Source organism: Pavona decussata, unplaced genomic scaffold, assembly GCF_977016875.1.
Source record: "Pavona decussata unplaced genomic scaffold, jaPavDecu1.1 SCAFFOLD_133, whole genome shotgun sequence".
Taxonomy (NCBI): Eukaryota; Metazoa; Cnidaria; class Anthozoa; order Scleractinia; family Agariciidae; genus Pavona; species Pavona decussata.
In genome coordinates this window covers 581,573-598,074 of record NW_028145546.1, presented here as the reverse complement: position 1 = coordinate 598,074, position 16,502 = coordinate 581,573, and the positions used below count along the sequence as shown (strand labels likewise).

At 43.9% G+C, this 16,502-nt stretch overlaps 2 protein-coding genes and 1 long non-coding RNA gene across 3 annotated transcripts in view; 2 read left to right on the top strand and 1 right to left on the bottom strand.

Moving 5' to 3' along the window:
• The window catches only part of LOC146468026 (uncharacterized), a 22,462-nt gene extending 19,229 nt beyond the window's left edge, over window positions 1-3,233 (bottom strand). The window contains exon 1 of the long non-coding RNA XR_014867579.1: window positions 2,985-3,233. This is a non-coding gene — a long non-coding RNA (uncharacterized LOC146468026). The remainder of the gene's footprint in view (window positions 1-2,984) is intronic.
• LOC146468024 (uncharacterized) lies at window positions 2,244-16,502 on the top strand. Its single transcript, XM_085124939.1, has 3 exons — window positions 2,244-2,402; window positions 12,054-12,687; window positions 14,510-16,502. Exons 2-3 carry the CDS (start codon window positions 12,078-12,080, stop codon window positions 14,911-14,913), a joined length of 1,014 nt encoding a protein of 337 aa, XP_084981065.1. The 5' UTR covers window positions 2,244-2,402; window positions 12,054-12,077; the 3' UTR covers window positions 14,914-16,502.
• Window positions 4,236-10,934, top strand: LOC146468025 (uncharacterized). The gene has a single exon (XM_085125134.1). It carries the CDS (start codon window positions 4,236-4,238, stop codon window positions 10,932-10,934), a length of 6,699 nt encoding a protein of 2,232 aa, XP_084981260.1.

Genomic DNA, 16,502 nt, shown 5'->3' with positions numbered 1-16,502 from the left:
TTGTGTCCGTGGTCTGACAAATTGTTGTTGAGATATGTTCACATTATATTCATACTGACCTACCCTCATTTTTTCTCGCCTCCCTCGCTCCCCTTCCCCCTCCCCGATTACGCCGGCCACGCAGGCTAGGCTAAATCATGTTTCATATCGTTGATACATGTGAGAAAAAGAAATTGAGCCTATATTGATAACTTGATATTAGAGTGTTTATGTCAGTGTAATATTGCTAAATATAGGAGATTTAAAAATTGTCGATTGTACAGAGATTTTTATCCATCGTCGACAAATGCTTCCCCAAGTACCACCCATTAAACAAGATCTTCAATAGACACACACTAAACCTCAGTTACTCATGCATGCCAAACATGAAAACCATCATCGCATCACATAAAAAAAAAACCAGATACTCTCAAATGTAGTAACAACCCCAAACCAAAATCATGACCCGAGCTGCAACTGCAGGAAGAAAGCAGAATGGTTTGATGGTTTCAAATGCCTGCAAGCGAACGACGGTAACAACAACAGAATCGTACGTGGGACTGGCATCAAACTTGAAAGAAGACCAAAGAACGATACCGAAACACACATTCTTCCGAAACGCCAACAGACGAAATGCAACGGAACTATCTGAACAATATATGGAACCTGAAGGACGCAAACAAAGCATTTCTAATCAAATGGAAAGTACTCAAAAAGTGCAAACCCTATAATAACACTAACAAGAAATGTAACCTATGTCTTCACGAAAATTTTATTTCCGTAGAAAAGATCTTAGTAGCCTGAACAAACGCAATGAATTACCCAAGTTCAAGCCTCCACAGAAATAGATATGTACTCAAAACCTCTCGAATAACGTAAAGTAACCGTACGTTTGTACCATGTAAATTGTATCACGCCAAGTGCATAAGTATTTTATCGCCCAGCAAACGCCTGTTTTAAAACACCAGTTCGAATGATTTCACAAATCCATGCTCTCATATAAATAGATATGTACCAAAAATCACTTGTATAACGTAACGTAACCGTTTGTATCATGGCACGTGAATTCTATCACGGCACGTGGAATTGTATTTTATCGCCTAGCAGCTACTTGCCTAAATCGTCAGTTTTTGATTACTTTATATAGCCAGCTTTTGAATCTTTACGGTCATTCGATGAAGTTGCGTGATGCTCCTGACCATATACGAAACAGAGCTGTAGCAATAAAACGATGAATCACTTCTGAAGCCTGAACTATTTTTTTCCTGAGTGTATATCTCTAAATCTATCGATTTTTTGGGAGTTAACGGTGCTGGAAGTTATCACTGCTAAAAGATCGTAGGCCGGTCAAATATGGCCCGAGTATAAGCTGAAAACAGCCTCTTCTTTGAAGTGTTTCGCATCAAGAATCTCAGAAAGCAGAAGGCTATCCGAATTCCACAGGCTTTTAATCGTCATCCTCGCGTAAAATAAAACTGGTATATTTTTAGTTTCAATTTGACCTGTCAGTTTACATGTTTACTAGAAATTTTTATAGTCTGTCGCTGGTTAGAGTGAAGTTGCAGCGTAGTCAGTACTAGATTTACAGCTGGATTTACTGTGTAAGGGGAATGGATTTCTGTTCAATAAGTGTGCATATTCGAGATCAGTGCCTGATTCAAATCAAATTTACGCCCTCCTCCCCCCATCCCCAATATCCCCTTCCAAAAAAGTGAAATGAGGTTAATTATTACAATGAAGAGATTTTAACCTTGCAGTGTGTGTGAAGCAGAACGTGCATATTGATCTTGGCGTGATCTTAGCCGGCTCGGTCCGTGCGTTCAGATCATGCAAATCGCAACGTGAAGTTTGTCACGAACGCAACCAAACAAACGGTTCGACTGGCATGGTAAGCTCTTGGTTCGCGTCTTTTGTCCGAGATCTTCTTCTCCTGGTACTCCGGTTTGGCCCTGTCTACAAAATCCGCCATTCTATCCAAATTTCACAGGTTTATTAGTCGTTGTCGAGTCAAATAGAATTGATTTAAATTTTAGTGATAATTTGACCACCCCGTTTACAAGCAAGCCAGTTCTAGATTTACTGTGTCACTAAGGTGAATGGATTTCTGTTCAAGATCAACGGTAATGAAATCAGTGCGCGACCTAAAACCAAATTTACCATATTATATAAAAAAGATTCTTACCATGCAGTGTGTGCAAAGCAGAGCGTGCATATTGATCTTGGCGTGACCTTGACAATGCTGTCTTTGCGTTCATGCAAATCGAAACGTGAACTTCGTCACGAACGCAACCAAACAAACGGTTTATATAGAGCCGACGGCATTGCTTCTTGATTTAGTGTTCGGGTTGTGACTTGAGATAACTTTGATATACATCATCGTTCAGCCTGAGTGTCGAGTGGAAACAAAGTGTCTTATAAACTAGGTAAGTAATGAACAACTAGATTTCATGTCGTGGAAAACTGATGCTAAACGTTAAATGTTTCGGTGTACATTAACATATTCAGTTGCAAATTCGCTTTTAATTAGTCTTTTAGGGAATATTAACTCGTCTTAAGAGTACATTAAACTCTTCTGCGCAGCAATTTGAAGTTTGGAATAATAGACACTGAATAGATTAAATTAGTCTCGATCGAGACACCTACTGATCCATCAAACGTCCACTGACCCAAGTGTAAAATGTGTCTAGAGAAATTGGAATGAAAATTATGAAGTTATAAATAACCGCATAAGTCATTTAAATCACTAAATAAGGTAACAGAAAGTTACCTGGAGTTGGGTCTTGCTTTTGCATGGTGTGTATTCGCTATCTGAGTCATTTTACTGCATTCACTCCACCAGAGTTGAAGAAAACAGGAGGACGAGAATCCTTCCCGATCCCTTCAAAACGGCACCAATCAGATTCAAACGAAAAAGTACACTATTCTGACCTTCTGCTTTGTCGAAGCCACAGAATACTGTTCACTAATGGCAATTACTTTCTTTTCTGCTATCTAATTAAGCATACCTTGTGTCTATTCTGTACGATTTGATCGACTTTGATTTGAAACCGACGCCATTCATTAGGCCAGTGTGTGAAGGAACGACAATTTAGGTGCCTGTCTCCCTTAGATCCCCTTGAGCTCAAATGGATTTACTTCAAATCTTGTATCAGGGTGTGAATTACGCTTTCTCCACACTCCCGCGGTACTGCACCAGTATTTATCTATTATACAATTAAAAACTTCATTTTTTGCATGAAACTCACAACTGAGAAAAGTGCAACCTCGTTCCCAGGGTCTCTCCTCTTCACGGGAACGAGGTTGTATAAATTGCTCTTTTAAATAAAATAAAAACAACAACAACAACAACAACAAATTGTTTCCAACTGCAGTGGCCGACAAAGGCTGTATGTTGACACTCTTCTGCAAGCCGGAGTGGCTTTAATGGACCTGTAGGAAAATGGCTATGATTAACTGGAAAATTCACAATAAAACCTCATAGACTGTCGGTGATCGCTAATTTCACTCCCCAAATTTAGAGAAAATCTATTTGAACGCCTTGAAAATGAAGCAAGTCGAATTGCATCTAACTCTCAATTCGCCAGAATTCTTCCAACTGTCGGTTGAGAGAAACATCTTCAGAAGAAGCATGATGCAGGTTAAACTGACGTCTACCGTCTACACTGCCGGAACCGCCAAGGATACTCCAGCCAAGGCAGGATCGTATCGCGAAGGGCTCATTAGGACTTCCTTTTCTAACTTCTAACGGAATAAAGGCTTCCTGGATGTTCGTTCCAATAAGGATAGAAATCTTCTTTCTTTGTACTTCGGGAAAAGGGACTTGACACAAGTGCGACCATTGCTCCATCTTCTTGCGAAGGTGTTGCGGTTTTTGTTAATTTACACTTTTCCATGTAGTTTTTGTTTTCCGTATCTTTATCCGTGTTAATTGTGTCCTGCACCCTTCATTCCTTCCCGAACAATTTTTCGCACTATATGTAAATTCAGTGGTATATAATATTTTCAACACTTTCATTTTATCACTCACCCACCTAAATCCAGCAATTGGTAAGTGTTTTTTCAGTCGTCCTGTTTTTTGGTTTCAGTAGTCATTTTCGCGTTTATTCTTTTTATAGCCGTTCTTAGTTGTTTCCTGTACTTTCTCTGTTAGGTATTTTACCAAATCCCTTGATTTGAGTGAATAAATTGCTGATTGAAACCTGTGAGTCTCTTCGTGGCCCTTGCCACTTCATTGTAAAATACCAATTGAGAAGATCATGGACGGTATCGAAGCTGATAATGCAAGTTCCATCCGAGCGAGTTCCAGGAGTAGAATGCCTAATTCGCTGCAGGACCAAGAAGGAGTTGTACGCGAAAAGCTGAACGTTCTAAAACGGTCTGCAGGAGGCTATGTCGCCACAATGTCTAAAGTGTGCGCTCGAATTGATGATTTACTCGCGGACTTTGCTAACTTGGTGCAAGTGCGGAATCTGCAAGCCACCTTGTCAGATGCATTTAGGAATTATGGAGACAACATCGCGCGGACCAAAGCTCTTCTCAATGACAGCAGCGTGGAACTTCACGAAATCCAGGGCTTTTACGAGGCTCAAGAGGTCAGAAAACGTCTGTATGATGAAAGGATCGAACATTTCGCGATCGAAGCTGCTTCGTATTTTAATAAACAAGTGTCAGAAGAATTACCCCGTGTCGACACTTCATCGCCTCGAGGATCGTTGAAATCGCAGAGCAGTCGAATTTCCAAGTTAAGTGCAGCGAGCTCGAGACTTCGCGAAGCCAAAATCGCGGCAGAAAAAGCGGCTCTAGTCGAAAAACAAACTGAGCAAAAACGATCGAGGACAATAGCAATGAAAGTCAAGTTATTGGAGCTTGAAATGAAACAAAAGCAATTCGAATTTCAACATCAACTAGAACTAGCGAAGCTCGACGCCGAGAAAGAGGCAGAGGAAGCTCGGGAAAGGACAGAGTTGGCAGATTTGGAGTTCAAGTTAGCAGAGCGCGAGTTTTCTGGTCTGCAGTTTGAGGAAAATCCACCTGAGCGGCGTAGTTTTAACAGAAATATTGACATTGACAGAAACTTTACAAGTGTATCCGACGCTGGTCCGCAAGTTGTCTACCCTCAAGCTGTTTCCACGCAATTAGGGTCGATCGCGCAGGTTTGCTCCACGCAGCCATTTTCTCCAACCACGTGTTCCGTCTCATCCACGAGAGTCTCGACCTGCCACGTAACGTCTCCGCGTGTCTCTGTTCTTCCCGACACGTCCTCGCGTGGATCAACGTTGCCTGCGCCCACTTCACGTTTTCCTGAATTTTCTGTCACGTCCTTTCAAGCCCCTGCAGTTCCCGTGGTGTCCTCGCGCGTCTCCTCGTTACCTGCGTACTCTACGCGTCTTACAGATTTTCCACCCATGCCTACGTGTGCTTCCTTGCAAGCCTCGCCAGTTCCCGTGGTGTCCTCGCGCGTCTCCTCGTTACCTGCGTTCTCTACGCGTCTTACAGATGTTCCACCCATGCTTACGTGTGCTTCCTTGCAAGCCTCTGCAGTTCCCGTGGTGTCCTCGCGCGTCTCCTCGTTACCTGCGTACTCTACGCGTCCTAAAGATTTTCCACCCATGCCTACGTGTGCTTCCTTGCAAGCCTCTGCAGTTCCTGTGGTGTCCTCGCGCGTCTCCACGTTACCTGCGTACCCCACGTATGTACCTGATTTCCCACCGATGCCTACGCCTGCTTCTGTGGTTCCTGCTATGTCTGCCTCAACGTTGCCGTCTTCGTATGTTCCCGAGTCTTCGCGCGCTAGCTCGTGTGTTCCTGCCATGTACCCGAGTGTCTCCCTGTTCTCATCCCAGCCGCCCTACAATGCAGGTCCAATATTCACACATGCAGCTCAAGCCTATGGTCCAGTTCGCCTGCCTTATCACGCAACTTCAGGACATCTTCCACCTTCTCTTCAGCCAATGAGTGAAAGCTTCCTTGCAACTATTGCTACCACAATAGAAAGAATTAGTGCCGATCAAGGTCTACCTCCACTACAAGTGCTTAAGTTTGATGGCTCCCCTGAGAGATATCCACTATTCAGACAGAGGTTTCACCAGATGGTAGAATCGAAGGCATTGGATGAACAGACTAAGATGGCTCGCCTGTTGCAGTTTCTCGAGGGCCCTGCTCTTAGAGCTGTGCAAAGGTACGAGGCCTTGCCAGGAGGTTTAACCAAGGCGTTAGAAGTCCTGCAAAGTCGTTTTGGTCAACCCTTTAAGATCGTAAGAGCTTGCGTCGACACTCTGACTAAAGGTCCCCCCATCGCATCTCAAGACAAGGATGGTCTCCAACGCTATGCAGATATGGCACAAGTCATGTATGATACCCTCGGATCTATGAACTGTTTAGGAGAAATGAACACTGACAATCTCGAGAAAGTGATACTAAGGTTGCCCAAATGGCTCCAAGACAAGTTTCGAGAACATTTGAAGAAGCTTCAACGCCAAGGAAGAATTATCCCCACATTCAAAGACATTGTTGAGTTCCTGAATGACCGAGCTGATTTGGCTAATCATCCGTTTTTCACAACTTCTTCTGAGGTGAAGTCACACAATCGAATTGAAGATCGAGACAAGTCTCATCTGCGTCACCTTACCACTCTTACCACAAGTACCTCTAGGGAGGCCAGCAGACTTGCGATCAATAAAGACGCTAAAGCCAGCAACTGCCCCTTGTGTGTCCAGTACCACCCACTCTATCGCTGCGGGGTATTCAAGTCCAAGCCCGTCGAGGAGAGGAGGGCCTTAGTCAACAGAAAGCGGATTTGCTTCAACTGCATCAACTCTACAGAACACACGGCCAGTTCGTGCAAGTCGCAAATGCGTTGTAGGGTACCTGGTTGTGGAAGGTCTCACCACACTTTGCTTCACCTGTCAGGTCCATCCCGAGAAAACGCTGATCATCACACTAACAACACTGAAGTCACAGTCATCCCAACCATGCCTACTGTCCTGCCAAGCGACCAAGATGCTCCCTCGAGCACGTGTGCTACTGCAACCTTGGCTGAATCCTCTGAGATTTACCTGCAGATCATGCCCCTCAAGATCATCGCCAACGATGGACGATATACAACCACTTACGGCTTGATCGACTCCGGCTCCGACGTCACTATGATTGACCCATCCCTCGTCGATCAGCTTGGTATTCAAGGCGAAGATGGACAACTCCTCCTTTCCACAGTAAGCCAAAGAGACAAACAGGAGAATGGAGTAAAGGTTGACTTCAAAATAGCGCCCGTTGATGATCAGCACTCACACCAGATTACTGTGCGCAATGCATGGGCTGTACGAGACCTTACCATCCCGCTTAAGCATGTAACAGCTCGCAAGAAGATGGAGCAATGGTCGCACTTGTGTCAAGTCCCTTTTCCCGAAGTACAAAGAAAGAAGATTTCTATCCTTATTGGAACGAACATCCAGGAAGCCTTTATTCCGTTAGAAGTTAGAAAAGGAAGTCCTAATGAGCCCTTCGCGATACGATCCTGCCTTGGCTGGAGTATCCTTGGCGGTTCCGGCAGTGTAGACGGTAGACGTCAGTTTAACCTGCATCATGCTTCTTCTGAAGATGTTTCTCTCAACCGACAGTTGGAAGAATTCTGGCGAATTGAGTCCCACGGCACCGTGAAAGAAGCCTTTGGGCCAATGTCTGTTGAGGATCGAAAGGCGCTGAAGATAATAGAGAACACAATCTCTAAGGTTGACGGCCATTACCAGATGGGCCTTCTCTGGAGGCAGGAAGTACCCTACCTTCCATTCAACAGAGCCTTGGCACAAGGTCGTCTTCAAGCTCTGAAAAGGAGATTTAACCGGGATCCTGGCCTAGAGGAAAAGTACCGCTCCGTCATAGATGACTACGTTACTAAAGGATATGCAAGACAGCTAAACGAAGAAGAGGCCTCTAAGAGATCCAAGATCACTTGGTACTTACCACACCACCCGGTGCTGAACGTTAACAAGCCCAACAAAGTACGCGTGGTATTTGATGCTGCCGCTAAATTTGATGGCACTTCCCTGAACGATCGGTTGTACCATGGCCCAGATCTCACAAATAATCTAGTTGGCGTACTTATTCGCTTTCGAGAAGAAGAAACTGCGTTCACGGCTGACGTAGAGGCGATGTTCCATCAAGTCAAAGTTCTTCCAGAGGATGCAGACGCCCTAAGGTTCTTGTGGTGGAATGCTTCTTCAAATCTCCCCCCTAAGGAATATCAGATGCTTGTCCACATATTTGGAGCAACTTCATCCCCTTGCTGTGCCAACAAGGCACTTCGACAGACGGCAGACGATAATAAAGGCCGGTATAGCCCTGAAGTCATCAAGACCGTACACAGAAATTTCTACGTTGATGATGTACTGAAATCTGCGCCGACAACAGAGAAGGCGATTTGGCTAGTAGACCAGCTGACCAGGCTACTGAGTGAGGGCGGCTTCCACCTAACGAAGTTCACAAGCAACAGTAGGCAGGTGTTAAAGGCCCTCCCACTAGAGGAACGAGCGAATCCTTCTATCAATCTCGACCTCAGCCAACTTCCTATCAGCCGCGCACTTGGATTACACTGGGATGCAGCTTCGGATACCTTGCAATTCAAAGTTGTTCCCACGAACAAGCCTCCAACTAAACGTGGCATTCTTTCGACTGTTAGTTCCCTATTCGATCCACTTGGTTTTTTGGGCCCGTTTCTCCTCCCAGTCAAAGTCATTCTTCAAGAACTATGGAGAATGGACGTCCAGTGGGATGACCCTATTCCAGAGCCTTTACTAACACAGTGGAATGGATGGGTAGAGTCTCTGCCCCTTGTTGCGAACATCAAGATTCCGCGATGCTTCAAGTCATTTTCTAGCACCCGAGTCATCACCGATGTCCAAATGCACTATTTTTCTGACGCATCTAACAAAGGTTACGCTGCAGTTGGCTACTTAAGGCTCGTTGATGATACAGGAAAGGTCCATTGCGCCTTTGTTATGGGAAAGACCCGCAATTCCCCGCTGAAACAGTGGTCCATACCACGTTTAGAGTTACAGTCAGCAGTGGTAGCTACACGCTTGCATCTACTGATACGCGACGAGCTTGACATACCCCTTCAAGGTGTTACGTTCTGGACAGACTCTTTGACGACCTTGCAGTACATTACGAACGAGAAGAGGCGATTCAAGCCATTCGTTGCTAATCGAGTGAACGAAATTCATGAAGCCTCGACTCCTCAGCAATGGCGACATGTGCCAACATCACTGAACCCAGCTGACGATGGTTCCAGAGGGATGAAGCTACATGATCTTGACCCAAATTGCCGCTGGCTCTCTGGCCCAAGCTTCCTCCTGAAGCCCGAAGAACATTGGCCAGTTAGAAGGATTGGCAATATTCCAGAGGACGACAGTGAAGTTCAAGTTGAAAGAACCGTCATGGTGATTGACCGTGGATCATCACTGGACCTGCTTCTCCGTCGCTATTCTTCTTGGCCTCGCCTCTTAACTCTTGTCGCCTGGTTGTTACGTTTCGTTAACCATGTTAAGAACAAAGGAACTTCTACTGAGAGAGGTGGAATATCCCTTTCAGAGATACGGTGCTCTACCAAGAAAATTGTACAGTTGGTACAACGCCAAGCCTTTGCCGAAGAGATTGATTCCTTAATCGAAGGCCGTCCAGTTAAATGTCAAAGCAAGCTTGCAACTCTTCTTCCTGTACTCGTAGAAGGAACCGTGCGCGTGGGAGGAAGAATTCGTCACGCTCCTATCGCCTTCGAAGCTGCCCATCCGATGATACTTCCTAAAGATCATCCAGTTTCTACCCTGATCGTGCGCTACTACCACGAAATCCTGGGGCACGCCGGTCGAGAGCACGTACTTTCCTTCATACGGCAACATTTCTGGATTATTCAAGCAAGGTCACTCGTGCGCCATGTTCTACGAAGATGCATCGATTGTCGCAAGCGAAATGAAGTCCCCATGACTCAGTTGATGGCTGACCTGCCAAAGGAACGTCTCACTCCCTATGATCGGCCGTTCACCTACACAGGAGTCGACTTCTTTGGCCCATTCTATGTGAAGCGTGGTCGGAGTTCAGAAAAGGTGTACGGTTGCCTCTTTACCTGCCTTACCAGTCGCGCCGTGCATATAGAAGACGTGAGTTCATTAGAGTCCGATGCCTTTATTCAAGCCCTCCGCAGATTCATCTCGAATCGTGGGTGTCCCAAAGAAATCTGGAGCGATAACGGAACAAATTTCGTCGGAGCGGACAAGGAAATTCGCGACTCTATTCGTCAGTGGAATCAGGATGATCTAAACAAGCAGCTGATTAAGGACGGGATTAATTACTCCTTGTGCCCAATGTTCCAGTGGAAATTTCAGCCTCCAGCCGTGTGCCATATGAATGGGGTCTGGGAACGGTTAATTCGAAGTGTGCGAAAGACCATGAAGGCGATCCTTGGCAATCCAGATGCGTTGGTTGGACTGGAAACCTTACGCACGGTCTTCGCAGAGGTTGTTACCATTCTCAACAGTCGCCCGCTTACTCCCAGCAGTGATGATCCAAGCGACCCGGAACCACTCACTCCGAACCACCTTCTGCTGCAACAGGAAAATCTCGCTCTGCCCCCAGGTCTGTTTGTTCGCGAAGATCTTTACAGAAGAAAACAATGGAGGAGAGCCCAATTCCTTGCTGACTGCTTCTGGAAACGGTGGCTAAGAGAATACGTTCCAGCTTTACAGCAACGCCAAAAATGGGTTCGCGAGAAAGGAAACTTGAAGGTCAATGATCTCGTAATGCTTGTGGATGAAAATTCCCCTCGTGGAAGATGGCTCCTTGGCAGAGTTATGAAGATCTTTCCTGGCCACGACCAACGCGTCCGAGTTGGAGAAGTTAAAACGAAGAATTCAACGCTCGTGAGGCCGATTTCAAAACTTGTATTGCTGGAAGAAGAAGATTAGTAACATTGACATTCGCCTACAGTTATTCTCAGAAACCTCTTGGACAGTTTGAATGCGCTAGTTCTAAGAACTTTCAGTGACTGATTAATTGATTCGCTTTTATTGCTGAATTTCCGCAAATTCAGCGAAGCCCCCCAGGATGTTGCGGTTTTTGTTAATTTACACTTTTCCATGTAGTTTTTGTTTTCCGTATCTTTATCCGTGTTAATTGTGTCCTGCACCCTTCATTCCTTCCCGAACAATTTTTCGCACTATATGTAAATTCAGTGGTATATAATATTTTCAACACTTTCATTTTATCACTCACCCACCTAAATCCAGCAATTGGTAAGTGTTTTTTCAGTCGTCCTGTTTTTTGGTTTCAGTTGTCATTTTCGCGTTTATTCCTTTTATAGTCGTTCTTAGTTGTTTCCTGTACTTTCTCTGTTAGGTATTTTACCAAATCCCTTGATTTGAGTGAATAAATTGCTGATTGAAACCTGTGAGTCTCTTCGTGGCCCTTGCCACTTCACTTCTGCAAGCCGGAGTGGCTTTAATGGACCTGTAGGAAAATGGCTATGATTAACTGGAAAATTCACAATAAAACCTCATAGACTGTCGGTGATCGCTAATTTCACTCCCCAAATTTAGAGAAAATCTATTTGAACGCCTTGAAAATGAAGCAAGTCGAATTGCATCTTGGTGTGTTTTTATTTGTCCCATTATCTTACTTATTGCGTTATCATCGATTGAAAACCGATCTACATGTATTGGAAATCCCATGTACTAATCATGGGATACTTTTCTAGCATATGGTACCGTACAGTTTTCCAGTCACCTAGCCAACATTTTGGAAGGGATATTAAGGAATGTGACACATTGCCTGGCTTTCCGCCATGTTCAGCATTTGCGTAATAAGTACTTGTATGGTCTCGTTCATTTAGAGTCCTTTCAGACGAACAAACCTTAAGCTAGCTGACTCAACGCCGGCACTGATAGTGTTAATAGCCTAGGTTCATTTTTACCTCACTATTTCTTAACGTCTGCAATTCTGAAAATCGGAGACGTAACCGCAATTTTTACAGATAATCTGAACCAGTTAAAAGGCCATTTAAAAAATGTTTCTGTCGTTATTTTTAGTTTGGTCAAAACACTGCTACAGTAATGAATGCTGCCAGGAATCTGTTCATCAAAGTGCTCTCCGAAGCCGCGGAGTCCACCAAACCAAAAGGATACATGGGCCTGTTGACCGACCACAGCATCACCTTGAAGAACCTTCTGCTCTCCGCTGTTGTTGTGTGTCTGGAGCTACTGCTGAGTTTGGAGGTTTTCGATTGCCCCATGAAAGATCACACGCTCTATGGAACTGTATTTCTCTTGGCCCCAATCGTTATAATTTTTGTCATCAATGTGCTAGTCCTTAGTGAGGTATGGAAGCTGACCGATAGGTGCTGTGTACCGCGGTATAGACGAATAGGGGAATTTTGCTACCGGGCATGTCCAAACGTCGTCAAAGCTCTTATTGGGCCAGCCGTATGGTTGATAGCATCGTTTGCAGACTCCACGTACTACGTTTGTGCAACAATAGGTCCCGACATCGAGAAGCGAAATCTGACAAACGTCACAGAAATCAAAGAATTGGAAGCGGAATTCGCACATGCCAAAAGCAAATCACATTTATGGGCGTGGCTTGTATTTGTCGTCGTGGTTATTGTGACCGCTGTGGTCATGGCTACGAAGAAATGTTGTCTTAAAGACAATGTTCTTTTGGAAGGTAACGTAAAGTTCCTGTCCTTTTAAAAAACATAATTAATTCCGCAACCTGACCTCTGATGGAACAAATTGAAAGAGGCAAGTGGGTCACCGGTGCTGCCGGCCTAGAGTGCGGTTATTCAAGTTAGAGTATCACGTATGTTACCACGTTCTTAAGGCGGGGTGTTAATCCATCACAGGATGCCAAGCATTAAGTGACTAGAAGTAGAACTACTCACTTCCCCTTCCCGCTGGGTCCGCTAGTATACTAGAATATCACAGGATACCAAGCACGAGGTTACTAGGAGCCACCGAACCTCAGATACAATGCCCCGAGAAAGTCCGATGTGCTTAAGTTTTTTGCTTAAACCTTGCACAAAAGCCCCGTAAAACCTTTCTACTAAACTTACTTAGGCAAAGACCTCATTCGATGATCCCGGGGGTATCATTCTCGCCTCGGTTGTTCAAAAACTGGATAACTTTATCCAGCAGATAAGACGCGACCCAGCAGATAATATGTATTAGTTAAAGTACATCTTATCCACTGGATAGCGATTTATCCACTGGATAGAGTTATTCAGTTGGTTATTACGGCAATGTGAATGTGAATTAAGGGAATGTTGTGCCGCTAGCGCTAAGGGCACAAATAATAGACCAGAGAATAAACTCTGTAGTGAACCCGTGAATTTCTCTGAGCGTTAAAGTGCCCCTAACCCTTCAATTTGTTTTCTTTTGGTAAATTTCCATATCTGTGAAGAACTCATTTTCGAAATTTTTTTTTTAGAAATATTGAATCCTTTTTTTTACGAGCTCAAAAAGTTACTGAAATTTTTAAATTTTTGCGCGCTTTAAGCCCCGCTGGACAAATTTTTGTCTCGTGGGCTTATATCATTAGGAACGAGCCAACGAGAAGCGTCCGATATTTGACACTTTCTTAGCTGTGACGTAAGAAAAGGACACCAGAAGGACTTAAAAGAATTCAGAAGGAATCTTATGCATGCTGATTCCTTTCTCTGCATTTCAAGATTTGCTGCATCCAAAAACCACACATTTTTCAACCATTTTCTCTGTTTACAACTGAAGCATTACCGCGAATCTTCGGCTACTAGTTTTGCACGATGTCCTTTTCTTACGTCACGCTCCATATTTGGTCACATTTGGCCGAGTGGGGGACTAATGCGAACGATAGGTGAAAATATTGACAAGACTGCCTTCACTTCTAGCGCTCGTAAAAAAAAAAAAGATTCAATATTTCTCAAATTTTATTTCGAAAATGAGTTCTTGAAAGATATGGAAATCTACCAAAAGAAAACCGCAAATTGAAGGGTTAGGGGCACTTTAACCCTAGTAAGAGAATGGGAGATCTCATGCACGAGGCACTCTAACTTACACTGCAGAGCTAATTATCTGGTCCATCAATTCAGAAAGTCGTCTGAAAAGAAAAGCGCTCATCACTGAAGACGAAATCATCAGGAAATAATTATAAATTAATTTAAATTCCTGGTGCATTACATTAAATCTCAATGTTCTTACAATGAACAATTTAAGACATACAATATAAATAAAAGCAAATTTAATAAAGTTGATAAAATAAATTGATGATTTACGTAGAATGACAAGATACTAAAGTTCACTATTAAGAGTACTAAGGACACAAATGACGGATTCCTCTTGATACCCATCCAATTCGTAGGGCCATCACTTCGACTGGGCGATTGTATTACAAGGTTCGTCTCACGTGATAGAACTTTTCTCGTTGCTTAAGACCGTGCCAATAAAGTGCTTAGTGTGGGTCTCACCCCAAAATCGAGCCCGGTTAACCTAGGCAATTTTCGTTGTTCTAGATGATTACATCCTTGAGAGGCGTGAAGCTGTTGCTGCGTTATTGACCTTTCGTCACTTTATCGAGCATCCTAACGAGCATGGTGATCCGCCCAGTACTGGGGCCGTAGCAGGTTCACCAGACGACGAGGCAAAGGCTGAAGGAAAACCAATAACAGGCCGGTTCATGGGGAAAGAGGAGGAAATCACGCTTTATCCTGATGGCATTCCCGAGCAAAGTGGAAAAAAACAGGTCGAAGAATTATTTAAGGACTGGTCAAAAACTGACTGCCGTTACGAGGATGCGTATGAAAATTTTCAGCGCTTGTATCCCAGAGTTACAAGTGGGCGCCCGAGGGATGAGTGGAAAGCAAAAGGTGATGACGACAACGAATGCTGCACTCTGATTAGCTGCACTGGGCACTAGCTACCTTAAAATTCCGATTCCGATTCGCTGGGGGCGGGGGGGGGGGGGGGCTGTTATTTGAGGGAGTTTTTTGTTTCAATGTTTGCATAGGCGTACCACCCTCCTGAAGTTTTTGTTCAATGTTTTAAGCCACAGCAGGACCATGGTCTTATATCAGGAGATCACCCATGTCCAGTACTGTCGTACTTTTACGGACTGTTATTTACGATTGACGGTCCGTACGAAACAGCAAAACGACGGATCGAAACGGGCCAATCAAAACGTTGAACAGTTTCCTATGAGGTCCGAGCGTGTCAGTTAAATTTCTACTAGCCTTAGTAATTAAAACTATGTAAGTTAATTTGTAACGATTTCGATAAAAATTATAAGTTATTTTTGTGCCTTCTATTGTAAATTAACCATCCAGAAAAGTGGGGGGGGGGGGGGGGGATATATATATATATATCCATGTTTACTCAGGAGTTTATTAAATACAACCTGTTTTATACAAAACCAAAATCGCACATATATGTACAAAGTATCAATAGATACTTAATTCACAGCCTAACGATGTGTCCCGGGTGTTTGAGTTTCAGGAAAACAAAAAGCTTTGTTTTTTCACGGCAAGCCTCGCACTGAATTCGCGTCTGACCGAAGCTTGCCGTGCAAATACAAAGCTTTTTATTCCCCGAGACTCAACATGGCCGCCGTGTGATCCTCAAGTTTAAGTTCAAGTGTCTGTTTTGCCAGAAGTATCTCCTTGCTATTTTTTCTTGGTCTTTTTCGCTCCACCTCCAAAGAAGCTTGATATTGACTTCATCCCTGTTTTGTCTCCCTTTGATAATGACCTCTGTGCAGCGGTTAACTTGGTACCAGTCTTCAGGAAAACGAGAAACACCCATGTTATAGTTACTGGTTCTGTCAGAAGACACTAGCCATTCATGGATAGCAGACTGCATTTTGAAAATTTATGCTGGTGGGGGTGGGGGAGAACTATACCTTAAGTAGGGAAGAACTGTGTTTAAGGACGGTGCCTACTACTACAGAAGTATTTTTGCGCAGTTTATGACTATGCGGGAAAAGCAGACTAGCAAGGGCTTTTGGAATCCAAAAAGAAAATTGGCATTTTTCAGAGATAACCGGGCAACAATAATTCTAAAAAGCGTTTAAATACATAACAATGCATGGATTTTTTTTTATTTGAAGCTTACTTATCTATGAAAAATGTGTGGTTACCCCTCATTTTCTTTTTGATTCCAATAGCCCTTGCCAAGATGTTCTTTTTCCGTATAGTAAAAAACCGCGCAAAAATACCTTTGAATTAGTAGGCAACGTCATTACGAAGCCAGAGATTCTTGGACAATCCGGAGATGCGCAGAGTGCATGCCCAGTAAAAAAGGGACCTTATTCTTGAAGTGCCTACATACACTATTTTTTTGTTCCTTCAAGAAGGAGGGACGGAAGACCAGGAACCTCCCCAGCCCCACGGTCTCTGATATTTCATAGCAGAGCATAAACGCATTGGTTTCATTGTAAAAAGTATACTGTACAGTATTCTTACTGGTCATGCTTTCTGTGATCATCACCCATAACTAGTGTAATCATAAAGA

Excerpts from the sequence above, each read along its gene's own strand:
- LOC146468024 (XM_085124939.1), top strand. The coding sequence starts at position 12,078 with ATGAATGCTGCCAGGAATCTGTTCATCAAAGTGCTCTCCGAAGCCGCG. Across the intron at positions 12,688-14,509 it reads AGACAATGTTCTTTTGGAAG|ATGATTACATCCTTGAGAGG; the intron begins GTAACGTAAAGT and ends TCGTTGTTCTAG.
- LOC146468025 (XM_085125134.1), top strand. The coding sequence starts at position 4,236 with ATGGACGGTATCGAAGCTGATAATGCAAGTTCCATCCGAGCGAGTTCC.